Source organism: Opisthorchis viverrini (assembly GCF_000715545.1).
Source record: "Opisthorchis viverrini unplaced genomic scaffold opera_v5_46, whole genome shotgun sequence".
Classification (NCBI taxonomy): domain Eukaryota; kingdom Metazoa; phylum Platyhelminthes; class Trematoda; order Opisthorchiida; family Opisthorchiidae; genus Opisthorchis; species Opisthorchis viverrini.
In genome coordinates, this window is record NW_008751703.1 from 2093912 (window position 1) to 2111324 (window position 17413).

The 17413-nt window shown below is 41.8% G+C and overlaps 1 protein-coding gene across 1 annotated transcript in view; it reads left to right on the top strand.

The window, feature by feature from the left end:
- The window catches only part of T265_03361 (hypothetical protein), a gene marked incomplete at both ends in the record, with an annotated part of 152748 nt that overhangs the window by 110940 nt on the left and 24395 nt on the right, over window positions 1-17413 (top strand). The window contains 4 exons of the mRNA XM_009167822.1: window positions 215-414; window positions 8474-8682; window positions 8807-8956; window positions 16081-16298. Coding sequence (XP_009166086.1) covers window positions 215-414; window positions 8474-8682; window positions 8807-8956; window positions 16081-16298 — 777 coding nt within the window. The remainder of the gene's footprint in view (window positions 1-214; window positions 415-8473; window positions 8683-8806; window positions 8957-16080; window positions 16299-17413) is intronic.

Genomic DNA, 17413 nt, shown 5'->3' on the forward strand with positions numbered 1-17413 from the left:
TTAGCCGTTTAGACGTCGAATGCGTTTTGATTTCTTCATGATCAGGACGACTCATAGATAGGTTATACATGGCTTATAAAGTGTTAAGACGTCAAAGCCCTCAGCTGTTCCAGTGAACGCCTGACAGCACAATTTGACCCTTTTAACTAAAAACGTTGCTCTTAACGTATCGTTCTGTCAATCTACCACTGACGCTGTATTTTGTCTTAAACAGAAAGACTTATGAGGAGATTGAGAGCGCCTCAACGTACTACTGGAACTACCAGCGATACCAGATGATCAACGACTATGTTCACCGATCACCGCTTGTGCCACCCATCATCATATTTTGGCATTTCTATGAAGCATATAAAGCCATTGGTAATCGATGTGCCAGTCTACGGAACCATGAAAACACCAAACACAATCCATTTTGTAAGTTGCTGCATAAAATTATCGTGTGCTAATTTCACCAAAACCAATCATGTCAAATAAACAAAACAAAAGGATAAATTATATGCTTTAAAGACAATTACCTGCGTCAGCGAACAGAACTTTACATGTGTTTATATAAAAAAAGCGGGCACCTTCGTCAAACATGCACGTCTGTCGTGTCCAAAAGCGATGCGCTCTGTATTATCAGTTCAAAAAGTTCTCCAATGCAGCTACAAGTGGACTAACTCAAGTCCAGTTTTTTCCCTCTAACGAGAACACGAGGAGAACTATTCCAACGAAACTGAGTTGGGTTCATGTAATTATCTGAAACCTCACTAGTAGTTAGACGAATGTATAAAACTAAAACGATTTCAATGTTGTCTGCGAATTTGACGGAAACTTTGAATAGCTCAAAACCGGCTTCGGCCTTGGCTTAAAATTGAACCCTAAATCACCATAAAGTTCAGTTCTGTTGGCAGGCGACGCAGCGGAAATTAAGCTAAATTCACCGCCACCAACTTGATTGCTGATCGCAACACGTAGAAACCGTTTTCAGTTAGAAACAAGCTTGACGTAAATTAAGAAAACATATTTACCAGATGAGTCCCGAGAAGCGCAAGAGAGACGGTGGGCTATAGAAAATTTTCACTGCCCTTATGAGTGGAGTCTTATTCAAACTTACAAATTAGGTGACTTTTATGAATAATATTCAGCTGAACAACATTACAAATCATATATGTGCTATGCGAATCAGTGAGAAGGCTAAACATTGGACATTGGGGACAGACGAATAAACTCTGAACTCGAGCAGCAAGCGATCGAACCCCGTTAGATCCAGCTAATCAATTCCACTCCGGTCAGAATACGAAGACGATGACTTCCATAATATCCATTCGGCTTTTGAAAAGAATAATTGTGAATCTGTGGTCCAATATTTATCAACTGTTCCCCGAGGATCTCAAGCATCTAGCTGAAGTCATTTGGTTATGAAACCAGGCGAAGACTTTTCGATGAATATCCTGGCGTACAGTGGGATAAAAAATGTCTCATTGCAGAGGGCGATTTTGGTAGTAAAATGGAGCGATGAGACAAAACTGGAAGTTTAGTTGCCCATGGAATTTTAATGAATAATTCAGCAACAGGTACGATTACCATGAAATAGATCTGCGACTACCGCATATCAGTTGATTTGCTCTGATTAGTTGACCAAATAAGTTTGACCAACAAAAGCTCGCAGAACAAACTCTCACTTGTTAGTGTGTAGGTCCCCAGTTTTGACAAGTGAACTGTGAAGGTTTGCAGAGGATAACTGATAGAACTATCTTGTAGGGGGAATACTGTGTTCTTCTGTGAGATGATCGGATATGTCAATGTATGCCGTCAAACATGTAACAAGTTTTACTTCATTTCTTTGTTCAATAAGTAGAAAAAATAAGTACTGGGAACAACAAGTCTTTAAAGATGAGGCTAAAGACTACCGGGGCGATTGAGACAGTTATGTTAGGTTAACACATGTCGCTGTCAATTCGTTTTCAAACCCACACCATAATGCTCCCATCTATCACATGATCTAAATGAAATGGGTGAATGACAAGGATAGTTGCTACACATGTGGAAGAAGCAGTAGACTTGGGGTGCAGCGATGACCTTTATTTAAATTTAGTCACTTAGCTAAAAATGATCAGACATACCTCGGTAATGAGTGATTTTTTGGACTTACATCATCAGTAGTTGCCCCTGAATGGTGAGAAAGCACTACACAGATGCTTCGTGCTTCGTGGCGTTCAACTTAAACATATCTAAGATCATTCGAACCTGCAGCCGCAATTAGTTGATAAGCATAGTGTGGGACCAGTTGTGATGTGAAGTTCTCTTTAAAATCTCCCTACTAATTGCACAATTAGAAGCAGGCGGGAACTGCAGTTCTACTCCGATGTCATATTCTGCTAAATCGCTCACCCGACTCGGACGACATATTTCGCGCAGGCAACTAACAATGCACTATTTTAGCTTACAACGCATTAAAAATCCAGTTTAAAATGATTCCAGAGCACTGTGCAGTCACTGAATGCACAACAATGATAAAATCACTCAGCAAAGTGCTCAAGTTGTGAGTCAACCTTAACTGTTTGAAACAAGTTTCCTACAATGCCCGTTTAACCTACATAAACTTTTTTGTCCTTCAAGGATCTCTTGACAACTTATTCACAAGAATCCGAGCAGTAATGTGAAGCAAAAAAGAGGAGAAACCGAAACAGCTGATATAGTCTGTTTGGGACAGACCTCTTATTAAGTCAAGCGACTGGCACGGAGGGTTGCAAGTACGCACAAATGCTCGGTTATTATTTGAATCAGCATTTGTGAAGCATGATGAAAACATGCAGAACAGTCCATTTGGCAATAAACAATACAAAACAGTATCTAGTTGAGAAGCAACTGTTACGGAATGGAAATGGTGTTTCGGGACAAAAGCACTTCAGTCGGTTGTCGCAACAATGTTTTTGTACATTGGGCTTGATTTTTTAGCCACATTCCTATTCTCGACATGTGCAGCTTGACTTATACATGTCGGCATTGCAGCCCAGTCAACGTAAAGCCTGCTGCTGAACGCGTAACCAAGGCTAAGATATATAACTTAATAATCGTCTAACCACTGGCACTATCCCCCAAAACGCATGTATGCAGTCAACTGATAGAATGGCTTGATTGTTCGTGTGATACTTTCAGGGGTTAAGTGACTATGATCAGGGCAACCGAAAACTAACTGGCGGCGAATGTTCTCAAAGCCCAAATGGCCATCGACAACTGCATCGAACTGACTGATCGAAATTCTCATATAAATGCCACAGCCTTACAATGTGAAGATAAATAATGCCCTATTTTCTATGTTATGAGAAGCTATGTTTTTCCTATTTAGTGTGCGTGCACGATGGCACTTGGTCATTGTCACGACTAGTGTGATGCTGATGGTCCCCTAATAGCTCATGCCCGAGGAATATCTCGTCTCAGTAATTAGATGTCCTGGTAGTTTAGGCACTTGTTGATTACGTATCCACACCCCATCCGGTAAGCATCCTTCGCGTTTTTTTCGCAATTATTCTGATTGGGTCACACAAATACAGGACGTACTGAGTTCTTGTTTTGTACTTCCTAAGACGATTCAGCAACGTGTACTTGTTCCATATGAAGGACCATCATATAAGAGAGTAAATTGGGATAATGTCGGAAATAATGGGATCCCAAAAGTAAAGAAAGGCCTGGCTTGTCACTACTTAGTTCTCATTCCTTGCATGCACTGCCTACGGGGGAATAAACAACCACATTAGAAAGTTTCGGTTTGCTTCAGCCAAGGAGCATCTATCTGGCTTTCAAAAGAGCAGTGAGATTATATTTGATGAGACGCCCACCTAGATCAGTAGACGTGTGGAACCCAACAATACAGTCCAGCTGATTTCGGATTTTCAGAGTGCCACTCTATTCACAAAGTGTAAGCAAGTTTTCACAACGAATCTACAGAATTCGCTAGCAGCCTGCTTATATGCCAAACCAATAAATGAAATGCTGTTGGTTTAATAGGCGGTTGAAAAGTAACTTGTGCCTTTTCCACGGACGGTTCTAGATCGAGTCATTCCAATAGCAAATAGGGAGCAAAGTTTCCACCTCATAGATTCTTCTCCCGTTTACTGTTCATCCTGTCCGTGTCAAATGGAAGCTTCTCAACCGATAACCAAACGGTTGCAGCATCCGGAAACTTCGTTCCAGCACCCCTGATGGGAATAAGTGAATGGGGAGACGGGGTAAACTATCGGTACGATACATAACACGATTTACGCTATCCCTTATTTCTTCATTTAGTGTGATTACTCCTTCATATATACCTATCGCACATCTGAGTGATATTGCGCAACTCGGAATACGCCAGTGTCACCAAGATGCGATACCGCTCCGATAGAGATTGCCGGTTTTCAGTTAAACATTCGAAATCAGGACAAGTTCTCACCACACAGCAGTTGGAGTTGGAGTTGCATATGAGCATCTGTTCATAAATTTTTCTCTTATCTGGTTGTAGCGTCAGTGTACAGAACAGACCCGGGGGGTTTCTTCCTGTCACAATTTTAATGGTTGCGTTGGACCTTTGCTGATGGCTATTTGGTAACAACTTCAAGAACGCCAGATGGTAGACAGAAGTCAAAGAGTAGTTGGGTGAACAAACAGGTCGACAGTTAACTGTGGAAAATTCGAAAACCACACTGATGGAGGCATGTGGGCTGCAATGATTTACGGACTAAACAAATACTGGTATCGTCTAACCGAACATATCAGAAAATCGGTCTCTTAGTGTCGTTTTACGGAATACCTAAACAACATAACCGTAGCCGCATGAAAAATGAGCGCATAACGCTTCAGACAAATAAGGCGTGCTAAAATTTACTCTCATATAGGTATCTAATTCATCTAATGCTGTTGCAGGACTTCACTAATATCACATTACATAGTGCATAAAATATTGAGATCTCTGAACAATTTCAGTGGGCCCAACAAAGTGTGCATTCCAGTGTCATGTTTCTTCAGCCACGAATAATTGAAAAACATCCTCTAGTATCCAGGTGATCGTTTGGCCCTCACTCAAACAGATCTGCTAAAGACAGTTATGTTGTGATTTGGAATCCCTCGCTCACTGATGGCATGTGGACATACGCCCTGGCACGCCGACGACTGACATGCGTCGGAGAATCCGAGCCACCGGTCCTTGAGCTAAACCTAATGTACGTGCGACTACCAAGAATATTCGCTGCACCCGTTCCAGGAAGCCGTAGTGAAGTACGCTTGCAGGCAGATGAACTGCCCCATCGTTTGACCAATCCGCCTCTGCATGATGAACGTAAGACGAGGCTCATCATACATAGACGGGACATTGTGAGTAGGTCGCAGCAGGCCTTGACAATTCAGCCAGCAACCCTTAGGATGGGTTGGTGGTTGTCATGTTCTGTCTCCTAGCTCCCGTTTGGGAGTGGTATGATACGACGATGAAGCTGTTTCATGCAACGTAAACTGTTCAACCTTGACGTGTATGTAAAAGAAAATGGGTTTCGCCCACATTCATGGAAATACAGTCACCGACCTTCAGGTAGAAAAATGGTCGAACTGAAGCGTCGTGCTTTCTAGAACAGTTTAGGTTTCCTGTTTTTAAAATATGGGCTCAAGCACCACCTAGACAATTGACTGTTTCATCTCACGCCAATGCAGGCCATCTCGTCCTACCGCCTAGCTGTCATTTTATATTTAAGCTCTTGTCAATTCAACGACTCATGTGTCGACCGAAATTCGGATTGTGCTCATCTAGCCAATGTTTCTTAGCCACATGTATGCAAAGTGAAATTAATCGGCAGTCTATAAATGTAACAGTGCTGTCTACGTTTGTGCAAATAAATGCTTTATGCTAATAAGCGCGATAGCTCTCAATCTTTTGCCTTCCTGCAAACAATGCATTGTATTCTTATTAAGAGGTTTCACGGAAGTTCTACGATTGTTAGTCCACGAATGACATGATTTTTAGACCTATCAAAATGTACATTTTAGGTAGTTAAGCCCCTTCCTATCTAGTTGTGATATCCGGTTTGTAGTTGAGGAAACACTGACGCTAGCTGTTTGCTCATTCAAAGAAACAAAAAATAAACACAGTCGTCTCTGGATAACTTGAAGAATTTAAATACTTGTTTTATGCAGCCGGTTAGGCGTCAGAATGTGATTCAGGTTCTGTGGAACTTTGGATTATTTCTTACTCTGCATAATACTTACCAATAAATATTTCTGGAACATTTTCACAGCTTGCCCAATGCTTGTTTTTTATTCTAAAAAATGTTTCAATCTGCTTTCGGCGCCATGACTAGACCCTATGATGAATTTAGCGCATGCGGATTTTTACTGTGTTAATTCTGCCCCATCTAATGCGACAGTCATTAATAGCGAGTTAATGGCGGCACGTACGACAACTGAAAACCGATATGACAGGCAAGTACCACGCTAGACACCTGATATGTCGATCCAGTATCCGTACTGTTTTTGTCGATTTATTGGCCCGGCTGTCAGGAATTTCCAAATACATCCACTTAAAACCCTTTTGACGGTTTTTGGCTTAGTTGTAGATGGTTGCAGGATTTGAATAGGCGGCTCAAAGACACCAAACAAAAACCAGGGTTGGAAAGGTTAAGCAATGCATTTGCTGGACATTTGTCTGACAGTGCAGAGGTGAACCCCCGGAGAACAAAGAACGATATCATAGACGAATAGCTCCTCGACCCCAGCGCAAAAGAGCAGCCCACGTTCATGCCAATATCAATAATCGACACCCTATGTGCATCTTTTGACGAATAGTACATACATGTACCGAACCACACAGCTCTTCTTGAGCTACTCTTGACTGTGTTATAGGTAGAGACCTTCGTGTGTGTTCTAAACGGCAGGCCAACTAATAATGTGACATACCAGTGTAACGGAGTATACTACTGATGAGGCATGCAAGTGACCTATGGTCCGAGCTCCGCCTCGCATCTGATGGAAAGTCAAGGTTATTGCAGCAATTATAGTATCCCTTTCCAGCTTTCGGCTGCTACACTCAACTGCGCACTGATGATGTTTCCTCGACGGGGGACGAAACGTCCGCAAGCCAGTTATCAAGCTTGGCGAATGGATCAGCAGCCATCTGATAAACTACTCGTAAACGCCCCCGAGCTACCAATATTGCGACATATTGACAATAAATGGTTCGGGATAGTGACTCAATGCTGCATCGCGTCGTGAGATGACACTGCATCATTCTAGCTCACGAATAAACTTTATATTGAAGTCACAGATTTTGTCTCTCCGAGAATCGGGTAGTTCGTTCGCAATACAATGCCCGGTTTGATGCCATAAAGCCTACAGTCACAAGTGTCCCAAATTCATATACCCGAGCATCAACTGCGTTTGATTTCAGCCATATGAGAATCCCCTTTTTCACCCGCTCAATAGAGTGAAATGAAAAGTGCACTTTCAGAAATAGTCGATTGGAATTTATTTGCCACATTCCAAGTTGTTAAATCAAGTGGTAGCCCAGATGTTTCGGAAGAGGACGTTTGTAATTGACGCGTCTTCACCGGCATATTTCTCGTTGAGAGAGTTGCGTTCCACAGTGAGTACTCAGTTGCTCAGAAGCAGCAAGAATTCTCCACGCTGAAACATTGCTTCCCTTAATAGCAATGAGATACCAATGAGATAAACCACACGATCGCGCGCCAAGCTAGTGCACAGATTTTCAGCCGGTTTTATAGTGAAAAATTAGACGGGAAGTGTGCTACCAAATCAGGATATGTTTTTCAAACGCTCTGAAAATGAATGTGAATCATCACGTTTGTTTTCGGCCGGTTATGCGGAACGCTGAAAAACACTGGTGGTTACCCGCAGAATTCCACCTGCGCAGGAGGCAGCCGGGCTTTTAGTTGAAAACGGGATAGCCACTCTCCCCGGAAGATAAGTTCAATCACATTCCGTCTGCGGTAACGATCCTAATAAATCAGCCTTTTTACCTTTACTTGCGCCGTTTGCGCAATTATTAAGGCGTTAGTAGCTCAATATTCAAGCATAAAAAATTCCGGCACCTAATCAAAATCGATCATTTCTAGTCCCCACTCAATAAAACGTGACGTAACTCACTGATCACACGGGCAACTTACTCATGCCTGCCACTACTGATGCTGATTACTTATCACTATAGGGAGGTTACTGTGGTTAAGACGTGTCATTAGTTAAGGTGACCAATAGATCAGACTCAAATCTTTTCCACTTTACAACGACAGGTTAAGAGTAACTTTAACAAGGAAGAGGTAGCATCTTTGTCTTCGTGTTTAATAAACACCACTCACACCGCCCAAACAGAAATCTAGTTTGGGAACAAAATGCCGACAGTTAATTGCATGCAGCATTATTGATCCTTTAGACTTTGAAATTCGCGCGGTGTTTCGCGTAATACGTTTCTCGAACTGGTACCATCCTCATCATTTCGTCGCTATCCATGTTCAAGGTGTACGTTTTACGGACTTGAAGAAAGAACGAGAAATGGTGAAATGGGAGCATATGAAAGCGATGGACTATCTGAGAGAACCTTCACAAAAGGGCAGTGGAAAACGTGGGGCGGCTGAGTCTCGAGCTGTGGTCTTCCGTGGTGGTGGTGGAGGCCCAATGCAGGGGCCAGTGATGGATCTAAAAAGTGAAATGTCTAGCGTTACCGAGGTATGTTTGTTTTTGTAACTGTAAATTCCAGCCCAACAAGTTACTGTGAGTTGAATGCTTAGTGATTTCTGACCCATACCTTTATATCAAATATACATATAACCATTGTTTCATTCATACTTAGGGCATAGGAATGGAACTAGAAAAGCGATTCAAAGAGATCGACAGTCAGTTTCAGCGATTTAACGATGTGGATTCTCGCCTGGGTGAGGTCACCCAGATGCTCACGAACCTCAGTGATGTTGTCCGGTCAGTGACTGAAACCCAGCAAAGAGTAAGTAAAGATCTTGTTCCATTCGATTCTGAATGTCATCGGTCTCCTGAGTTAAGTTTTTATACATTCATGTGTCTTTTAAAATGTAAAAAATCACTAAATGCACGCAACCTGAGGAGGATTTTTTAAACATAAATTATTCATGATGTTTCCCTCGTTTTTGTCTGCCATTGATTAGAAAATCAATCTAGATGAACGTGTAAACATTCCAGTCAACAGACGCTCTGTCATATCGATGACAAAATTGTGTTAGCTTGGCCCTGAAGGTAATTGGTAGTTCGTTGAGCATCCTCTAGTGACTGTCATTGCCCTTACTGTTGGAAACTCTATCGGTGCACCAGTTTACTTTAAAACGTCCATATGATTTCAATGTTCGTTTCAGCCGTACCCGAAGGCCTAACTTGGAAGAATCTCATCAGCTTTTGTCTCATAAATGATATGAGTTGCTTTCACTTTGTCCCAGCCCTCGAAAGTTATCCCAGAAATATCCCATTTTCCCTATATAGCACTAAATACTTGTTCAACACTGTTGGAAACAGTCCACAGAGGTTATTCAACTTGTCTTTCTTCAAGGAACTTGATAAACCTTTCTTCCTTTGCCACAGGCTGCTTCGGATTGGCTGTTGATTTTTGATAATGCTGCATACACGTCATCTAGCTTCTTCTAGTATCTCTACTGTAAGTGTTGAGAGTGCGGGATCTACAGCAAAGGATTTGCGGTTTCTAGGTGAAATTCCGACCTCTTTTCAACAGTTGCATCTCATTGTGAGATTAGCTTCCGTTTGATGGGTTGCATACAGGCTTGTTTGAACCTACTATTCCAGGCCAAAATCCTTTGGTTGGAACCCCTCCTGGAACCTTCCATTTTCTGTCAAAATCTGTTTTACTTTATTTTCTGCCTGAGTTTTTACTTTTTAGACTTCATTCTCTTTGTGAACAAAGCTTTGTGGCTGAGCTTTTCGATCACACAGTTGTCTGGTGGTTTTGATAACAATGACTTGAAGAAGATGTCGTTGTGGAGACGCTGTTAGCTGAAAACATGATGGTCAAGTTAATTCGTATATTCCTTTAACAACATAACCCAGAGTTCCGGATCAAACTCGGCTCGGATTTTATTGAGTAAATTGAGCGACATCTGGTGTATACTATGAAAAGTTTAAAGACAAAACACAGACCAGTAGAATAAGAGTTTATGGTTGAGGTGCAAATCCTTTTTAAGAGAGTCTTGAAATTGTAAATTATTTGTTTTAAAGTCCTTAAAAATATTGCCCACAGCAACCGTAACATCAGATCATAACATTGTGTTCCATTACTCTGCACTCTGACTTCAGACCTGTCATGCCTGACTGACACCGTTAGGCTGAGGAACGTCGTGCAAACAAATGTGTACCAATATTTATGTTCTCACCGAATACCGCATCAAGTTGTTTTTAGTGTATTGCTCAGATCGATCAACCACTAATATCCCAATACGTGCCTCACATGGGACTTCCGCTCATTTAGTGTCTCAGTGAAGAGAAACTACGTATAGCAGTCTCATTGCGGTTCACCTTTACTGATGACCAACAGCGAAGACTAAACAGGGCATGTACTTAGGCTAAACGTGTTTCACAAGATAGTCGTTGGCTTGTTCGCTGAGCTGGGCAATTTAATTGCGAACGTTTCGCCACCAATCGAGGTGACACCATCAGTGCGTTATTGGGGAGCGTAGTGGTTCGTAGCGGTGGGTTAGTGGTTGTGCCGTTTTTCATAAGCGCATAGCAAATCACGCCTTCTAAAACAACCGCATTATGATAAGCTGTACTGCAAAATAAGTTGAAATAAACCGAAAAAATGGATTTTCGTTTTCGCTCAACAGCATTTAGTGTTTTGAGCCTCTGCTTGATCGGTGAAAAAAGTATTGAGCTCGTTGTAAACGTAGAGTTTGTGTGGCCTAAAAAAACAGTCGACCGCAGTGATCGTGCTCTCCAGTTAGCCACCATTGAATAAGCCCTCTCGAAGGTAAAATACTTTCCTCTATTTTGGTTTCGGCCATTAAGTAGCCGGTAAAATATCAATCCCAAAACGGGCACGCAACTTGCTGAAATGACTGTTTGGCCATTTTCTATCCGATACTACTTTTTTTCAGAAAACAGATAACACGATTAATGCACATCGTGTCAGTCAACACCGGATCAGCTAATACGCCCCAGTAGTTCGAGCGATGCTTAACCAGATTGGGGGCTGAATCACCACACACTGAAGTGATCAAGTAACTTGAATACATTCCTCTAAATCCCGTACTCTGGGTCTCAAAGGAGTTGGTTTAGTTGGTTAGATAACCAGAGGAGCACTTCAGTGTGTCAGTGCGTTAAATCGCACGATGTTCAATTGCTCATCTATTCAGCCAAGTCTCCTGTCCCACGTTTTTCAATGGAAAGTTGTGGAGGAAGTTGATGTTTTTACTACTCATTTGTGAAATTTATCATGCACATCAGTGGATAATGAGAAGTCAATGCCTATTTTGCGATCAGACACAAAGTTAATTTAGGCGGTCACTAAAAGGAATAAGCTAAAGGATCATCGTTCCGTAGAATTATCTTACTGCTAGCTCATCGCCAATTAAAGCTCAGATGGTTGGAAATCTATTACTGTAGTTCCATAACAGTATACCATTGAAACTAAAATCCCTAGGCTAGCTTATATAACTGCTGAGCAAATTCTTGAATGAAGCTGGTAGACGTAAGTTGCACTGCCATGTCGATATTCGCATCATTATCGATTCCTCCCACAAAAATTTGTTACAGTAGAATCCGTTTTTGGCGTTCTACGATGGATAATCAGGCAGTTTCTATCCTTATGGTAAAGACCATCAAACTGATCTGATAATCCAAACGTGGAAATATATTCAAGTGCTTATGGCCCAGTTTGGTCATAGCAAACGTGGGACACTGAGTGTGCGGCCGATTCACAAACTATATCGAGTGGAGCTGTCCAGTTGTTCTTGTTCTGATGAATTGATTTTACGAAAGCCGTGATGTGAGGAAGTCCAGTCAAAGAGCACAGAGTAAAATGATTGGAAGTGGGGAATAGAATGCGAGTGTGATAGAGACCAAAACAAAGGCCTCATATTGATTGTGGTAGGACCAAGGGGACACTCTGTGTGATGTTTCTTTCAGCAATCATTTTCGGAAGTGGTTAGCTCACTTATCCCGAATTATGACGTCACTCACTTCAAAAAGAATGCAACTCACTAGTAAATTATACAATGACTTTGAAAAGGAGAGTTTTTGGAACTCATGATGCGTAGAGGAAAACTGGATTGTTCAGTAGGCTTGGTAACAATTTTGTGTCAACAATGTTGTATCATAAAATAGGGTACCAACAAGTCTCATTGATTATTTAGCCACGATTGTTCACAACGTGCCTACATAAACATGTTAAGCTCAGTAGACTATCCAACTAAGTTCTGACGGGAAAAACTTCACAGACTAGGCGAAAGTTATCGACAGTTCTTCAAGTCAAGTTCGGATGCAAGGCATCTACTTTGGAACTCTACCGGTGGTTATCTTGTAGGGAAAGCAAATTTTTCGTTAAAATATCCTTCTACGCACTAACTACTCCGAAGTCATGATGTTTTCGGTCAAACAAAGTGCGACCAATTCTGTACGCTAACCAAAATACGAGAGCACTTCGAAAGCGATTCACTTTACATACATACGAAAAGAAAATTTGGCCACCTGAACTCTCATTGATCCTCTGGTGAATTGACCATCAAAAGAACACCAATATTAATGAGCTGAACACCTGGAAATTATCCATGTGGCACACTGACCAACCTAGGTGGCAACTAAGCATTCGACCCGTCCGGTAGATTCGATAGACTTATCATCATTTATCATAATACACCGCCAGGAGTGAACATTTATCCAAGCTATTTATGCGCATTCTCAGCTGGATGTGTAAGCTTTGTTCAGTGGTGATGACAATGGCTGGAATGTCATATCTTGTTCTCTAGTTATTATTGAATATCTATTAAAACTGTGACAGCCGTCGCGGGTGTTGACGTGACATGATATGACTCGACAGTGTATCAGCATGTTCCCATCACTGTCTGATATTTCCACGGTGCGTACAACTTTCAGAGGTAACTAAAACAAAGTGAAACGAAGTTGGCTGCGCAGTACGATCGAACATGTTAGACTCGACAAGCACACAGTCAAACGCTCCCTAGATAGGAAAGTCTGTCTTGCTAGACACCTTCAAAGTGTATATGATCCTGAACACGTTGAACTTGGATGATTCCTTAGTGAAATGTTCTAACGTAACCGGTAAAATAGCAGCAAGTAGCGGCAATTATAGTGAACACAAGGTGACTGGCGTTGAGGCTGCCTTTTGAAGCAAACAAAATGAGTCCTAAATGACATTATTTAAAAACGCGCAATGGATGGCGTGACAAAGTCGAAGTTGGTCCTTAGTAAGTTGATCAGGAACGAGGCATCTGGTTGAAATAACTTCGCACATTCCACTCTCCTTGAGCATATCTACGGGTGAGTGTGTACTTTTTGGCTAATAGTGTATGCACGCATTTTAGCGCAAGATTTACGTGTACATGTGAGCGTGTATATGTTACAAACCATTTCATGCGCGGCCCCTTTTGAAGCCAATCGACATGAGCTGCCTCAGAATACGGTCAGTGGGACCGTGCAACACTAAGAAACCCGCCATCAGCCTAAGGTGCAAATTGAATTCTAATTATTGTGTAAAACGACTTGCAACACGGATTGGCGAAGATCGTCAGGTCTTCATCATATATATATATATANAGATGTTTATTATATATATATATATATATATATATATACTGTGTCTACCATGGGTTGTTCAACAGTATAAATCAAGAGGAGGAACATTTGAAACCAGGTCAAGATGCTGAAATTGTGGTTGTCAACTAAAAACCGATAACCTTCAGCACAACAGCCTTACGCCTGTGAGGTGTGCAAAGTGTGCTTAGGTGTACTTTTTATCATCGAGCATGTGGGAAACAAGTTGTTGCTCCGATTGATGAATTGCATTGCCCTCAACGAAACTTGCTGCCTAAACTGTTGCACAGCAACCGAGCCTCGTTGTCACTAAAATTGAGTTTGTGTGTCATTCTGGCATCTGAAATATTTTGATTAAAGTTGTTTGTTCTATTGAGTCTCTCACCTTCTTTTCATGGTGATTTTCGACCAAGCAGTTGTTCAGGGCCACAAAACCTTGTTCGTCCTCCAGAATCTCAGGTAGAAGAAGGATCTACGCTAAGTTTGTATCTTCTATGTCAATTCTATTAGATGCCCAGCTTATCCAAAATTAGATGCACTTGTCATCCTGCTTGGTTATCCAACAAACAGTCTTATTCCGTCAGTTTTATTCCACCAAAAGTGTTGTAAATGACGTTCTTGTTGGATACAATTTACCGGTGATATTTTATCCACTCCGTCCGATATTTCTAAGTTTGTCCACGTTTGGGATGCGAATAATCATGTGTAATAGTTAAGTTAAGTGGAAGCATTTAGGCTTATTTCCACTTTCGCCCGAGATCTCATCATGTAAGTGGTGCAAATCTGTGCTTGAAAACCCGAAAGCACCAAACAGCTGTTCCATCTTTATTGGGAATCATCAGTAGTGTGAATCCCACGAAAAATCCGGGGAACTCCAAGCCAGACCGCCCGGCCTCGAGTGGCTGATTAGCATTCTGGTTAACTCACACGTACACAGGTTGTGGCGCTACTTATCTTTCAACCATGGAAGCTATATCACATAGTCTTGTATAGAGTGGCTCCTCAACTGACGGGATTTCAAGCGGAAGTTTCACTCATCTTGTGAAATCAGTATTCTTCTGGGTTACTTATAGATTGATGGTAATGTGAGTAGATTTCGTAGTTTCCATTTATCAGAAGGCGGAACGTTCAACCAATGTTTGTTACGTTGTTATTGAAAGCATGGATACTGAAGGTTGAACGATGGGTTTGATGCTGCAGGCCAGCACGGCGACTTTAAGTGCAGTCAAGTCAGTATGATATGTCAGTTTGATAGAACTGAATCTTTCCGCCCATAGCTCCAGGACTGTTATATTCCCTTTTTGGTCAGGAGGTCAACCGAATAAACGCACCTTTTTTGAGCGGATTGACGTTATTTATAGGTAAACGGCTACTGAGGTCCCTCAAAACGTAAGAACTCTCACCTGCATCCGTTTATGGTACAATAAAACCATAGTCTTATCAATTATGAATACCCATCAAACCAATACACCAATAATACTCGTGGGTTGTCGAAAACACCGTTCCAACTTCTCTGTAAACCGTAGTTCAGACATAACCGATTCACTCCGGTCGGCTTCGCAAACTGAGACTTCTCAAACCTTCATGAATAATGCCACTGTGACAGACAAGTGCACTTTCGTGGCTGCATATATTTCAGACATATTGGGAAAATGTTTGCTTACTACTACCTTTCTCTTCTCACTGAACAAGAGGTATTTAACTTCTGTAACCCGATTTCATCTAGAATTAACGTAGATTCTCTCCAGTAACTGATGATGACCCGGTATTTCTTTATGTGACTCTTGCTGGAAAAGCACGTGCTCTTGATGAGTGTAATACCGTTTACCACATTGTCCCCCACTTTTAATAAATCGAGTTCGAATCGTTTCTATGATAATATGAACTACGGTTCGCATTCCCCTAAACCAACGGACAATCACTTCGAATAAGGAGGATTGTATTTGTGCATGTGTGTGTGTGTGTGTGTTTCATTCCACGCAAAGAACAGCCACGTTTTCATGGTCATAAAGTCTGCACTTAATTCGCAAACAACACTTAGCTATTCGTACATAAGCAATGAAGACAGGCTACGATCCCTACTTTGTTACACTTATTCTACACAACAGTTGTATAAGGATTAGCTACTCAATTAGCTGAACCAGTGAGGGCTTCCTGAAGATCATAGGTTCCATGCAACTACCCCGTGAGCAATCTGAACTTTCAACCCCTCGCAAGTTCGGTTGTGGGTACAAACGTTGTTCGGATATGAATGAATAGCATTAGTTCTTTCGTATAGTAAACCCAGTAATTGTGATAATGAAGATTATATCGTGTCTTTAGATCATGAAGCAGATCAGTGAGCTCCCCACATGCCAGTGCAACGAACTAACGGATGAAGTGATACCCATTCCCTCTGTTGAACCTGGAGCGCCTTCGACCGAATCGAGGAAACGTACAAAACTGGAAATCGCTGTTCAGTCGGCACTAGAAGCTGCGAAAGATGTTCTTCGTCCGCCTACCCCTCCCCCTCCTCCTCCTCCACCACCCCCGCCTCCAAGGTAATGCAAGGGTTTTGTGTTAGAAGGAAAGAAGGAGGGAATTACATTTTAAACGCATGCTGAAAAGATTGGTTTACTTAACAGGTTGTCATTTGAAACACTGATTGAAATCACTTTTGAAATCGCCTTGATTTTGTACCCACCAGTGATTTTAAGCCTAGAGTCCCGGAAAAATCGTCTATTTTCCATAGGACACAGACAGTCACGCTTCGACGCTGCACATGTAATTCTGTGAGCCTATGCATTACTTTTCTTGTGATCGATGTATCTAGTTCCAGAGACACAATTCTTAGTACCCACGTGGGCTAAGGTTAATTCAACAAAACTATTCTGGATTCTAAACAGAGTTTCGCTACTCCAACACAGGTTTGCATCCCTGTGCTATCTCGTTTCGAAACCTGTGTAACCAAGAGTGAAGCTGGTTTGCTTTGGCTTGCACAAAGGAGTTGACTGTGGTGCTGGTCAGACTTCACCTGCGGAGCTGTATCTGGATGGAAGTAAGGCTCAGCCTGACAAACCGAGCAACACAATCTGAGATAATCCAGTGAACTTAAACATAAATCTGGCTGGCCCGGTGATAAATCAGTAGACGTTTCAAGACACTTACAAAGGGTGGATAGAGAATGACGGGTCACGTGGAGAAGGGCACGCGTAAATACGAACGAGAACGTGAGCGAGAAAGGACCAAGTGTAACAATAAAAATCTATCATCCTCAAAAATGTCGTGAGGTGTCGGCATGTTCGGCAACTATCCTATTCTGCCTCTACCAGTTATCTGAATGCAAAAGTTCTTTTTAACAAAATAGCTGACGGTGTGGCCCGCCGAACTTTATTGTCATATATAATGTATTGCGCAAATGTATTACGCACTACTTATGTTCTCTTCCCAAAGCAGAAAAGCTGTAGCGTACTCTCCTCTAACTAGAAAGAGTGGCTTGAAAACTCCATTTTTTTTATCTTATTGCAGAGAGTCCCCGCCCGCCGAACTGTCATATATAATGTATTGCGCAAATGTATTACGCACTACTTATGTTCTCTTCCCAAAGCAGAAAAGCTGTAGCGTACTCTACTCTAACTAGAAAGAGTGGCTTGAAAACTCCATTTTTTTATCTTAT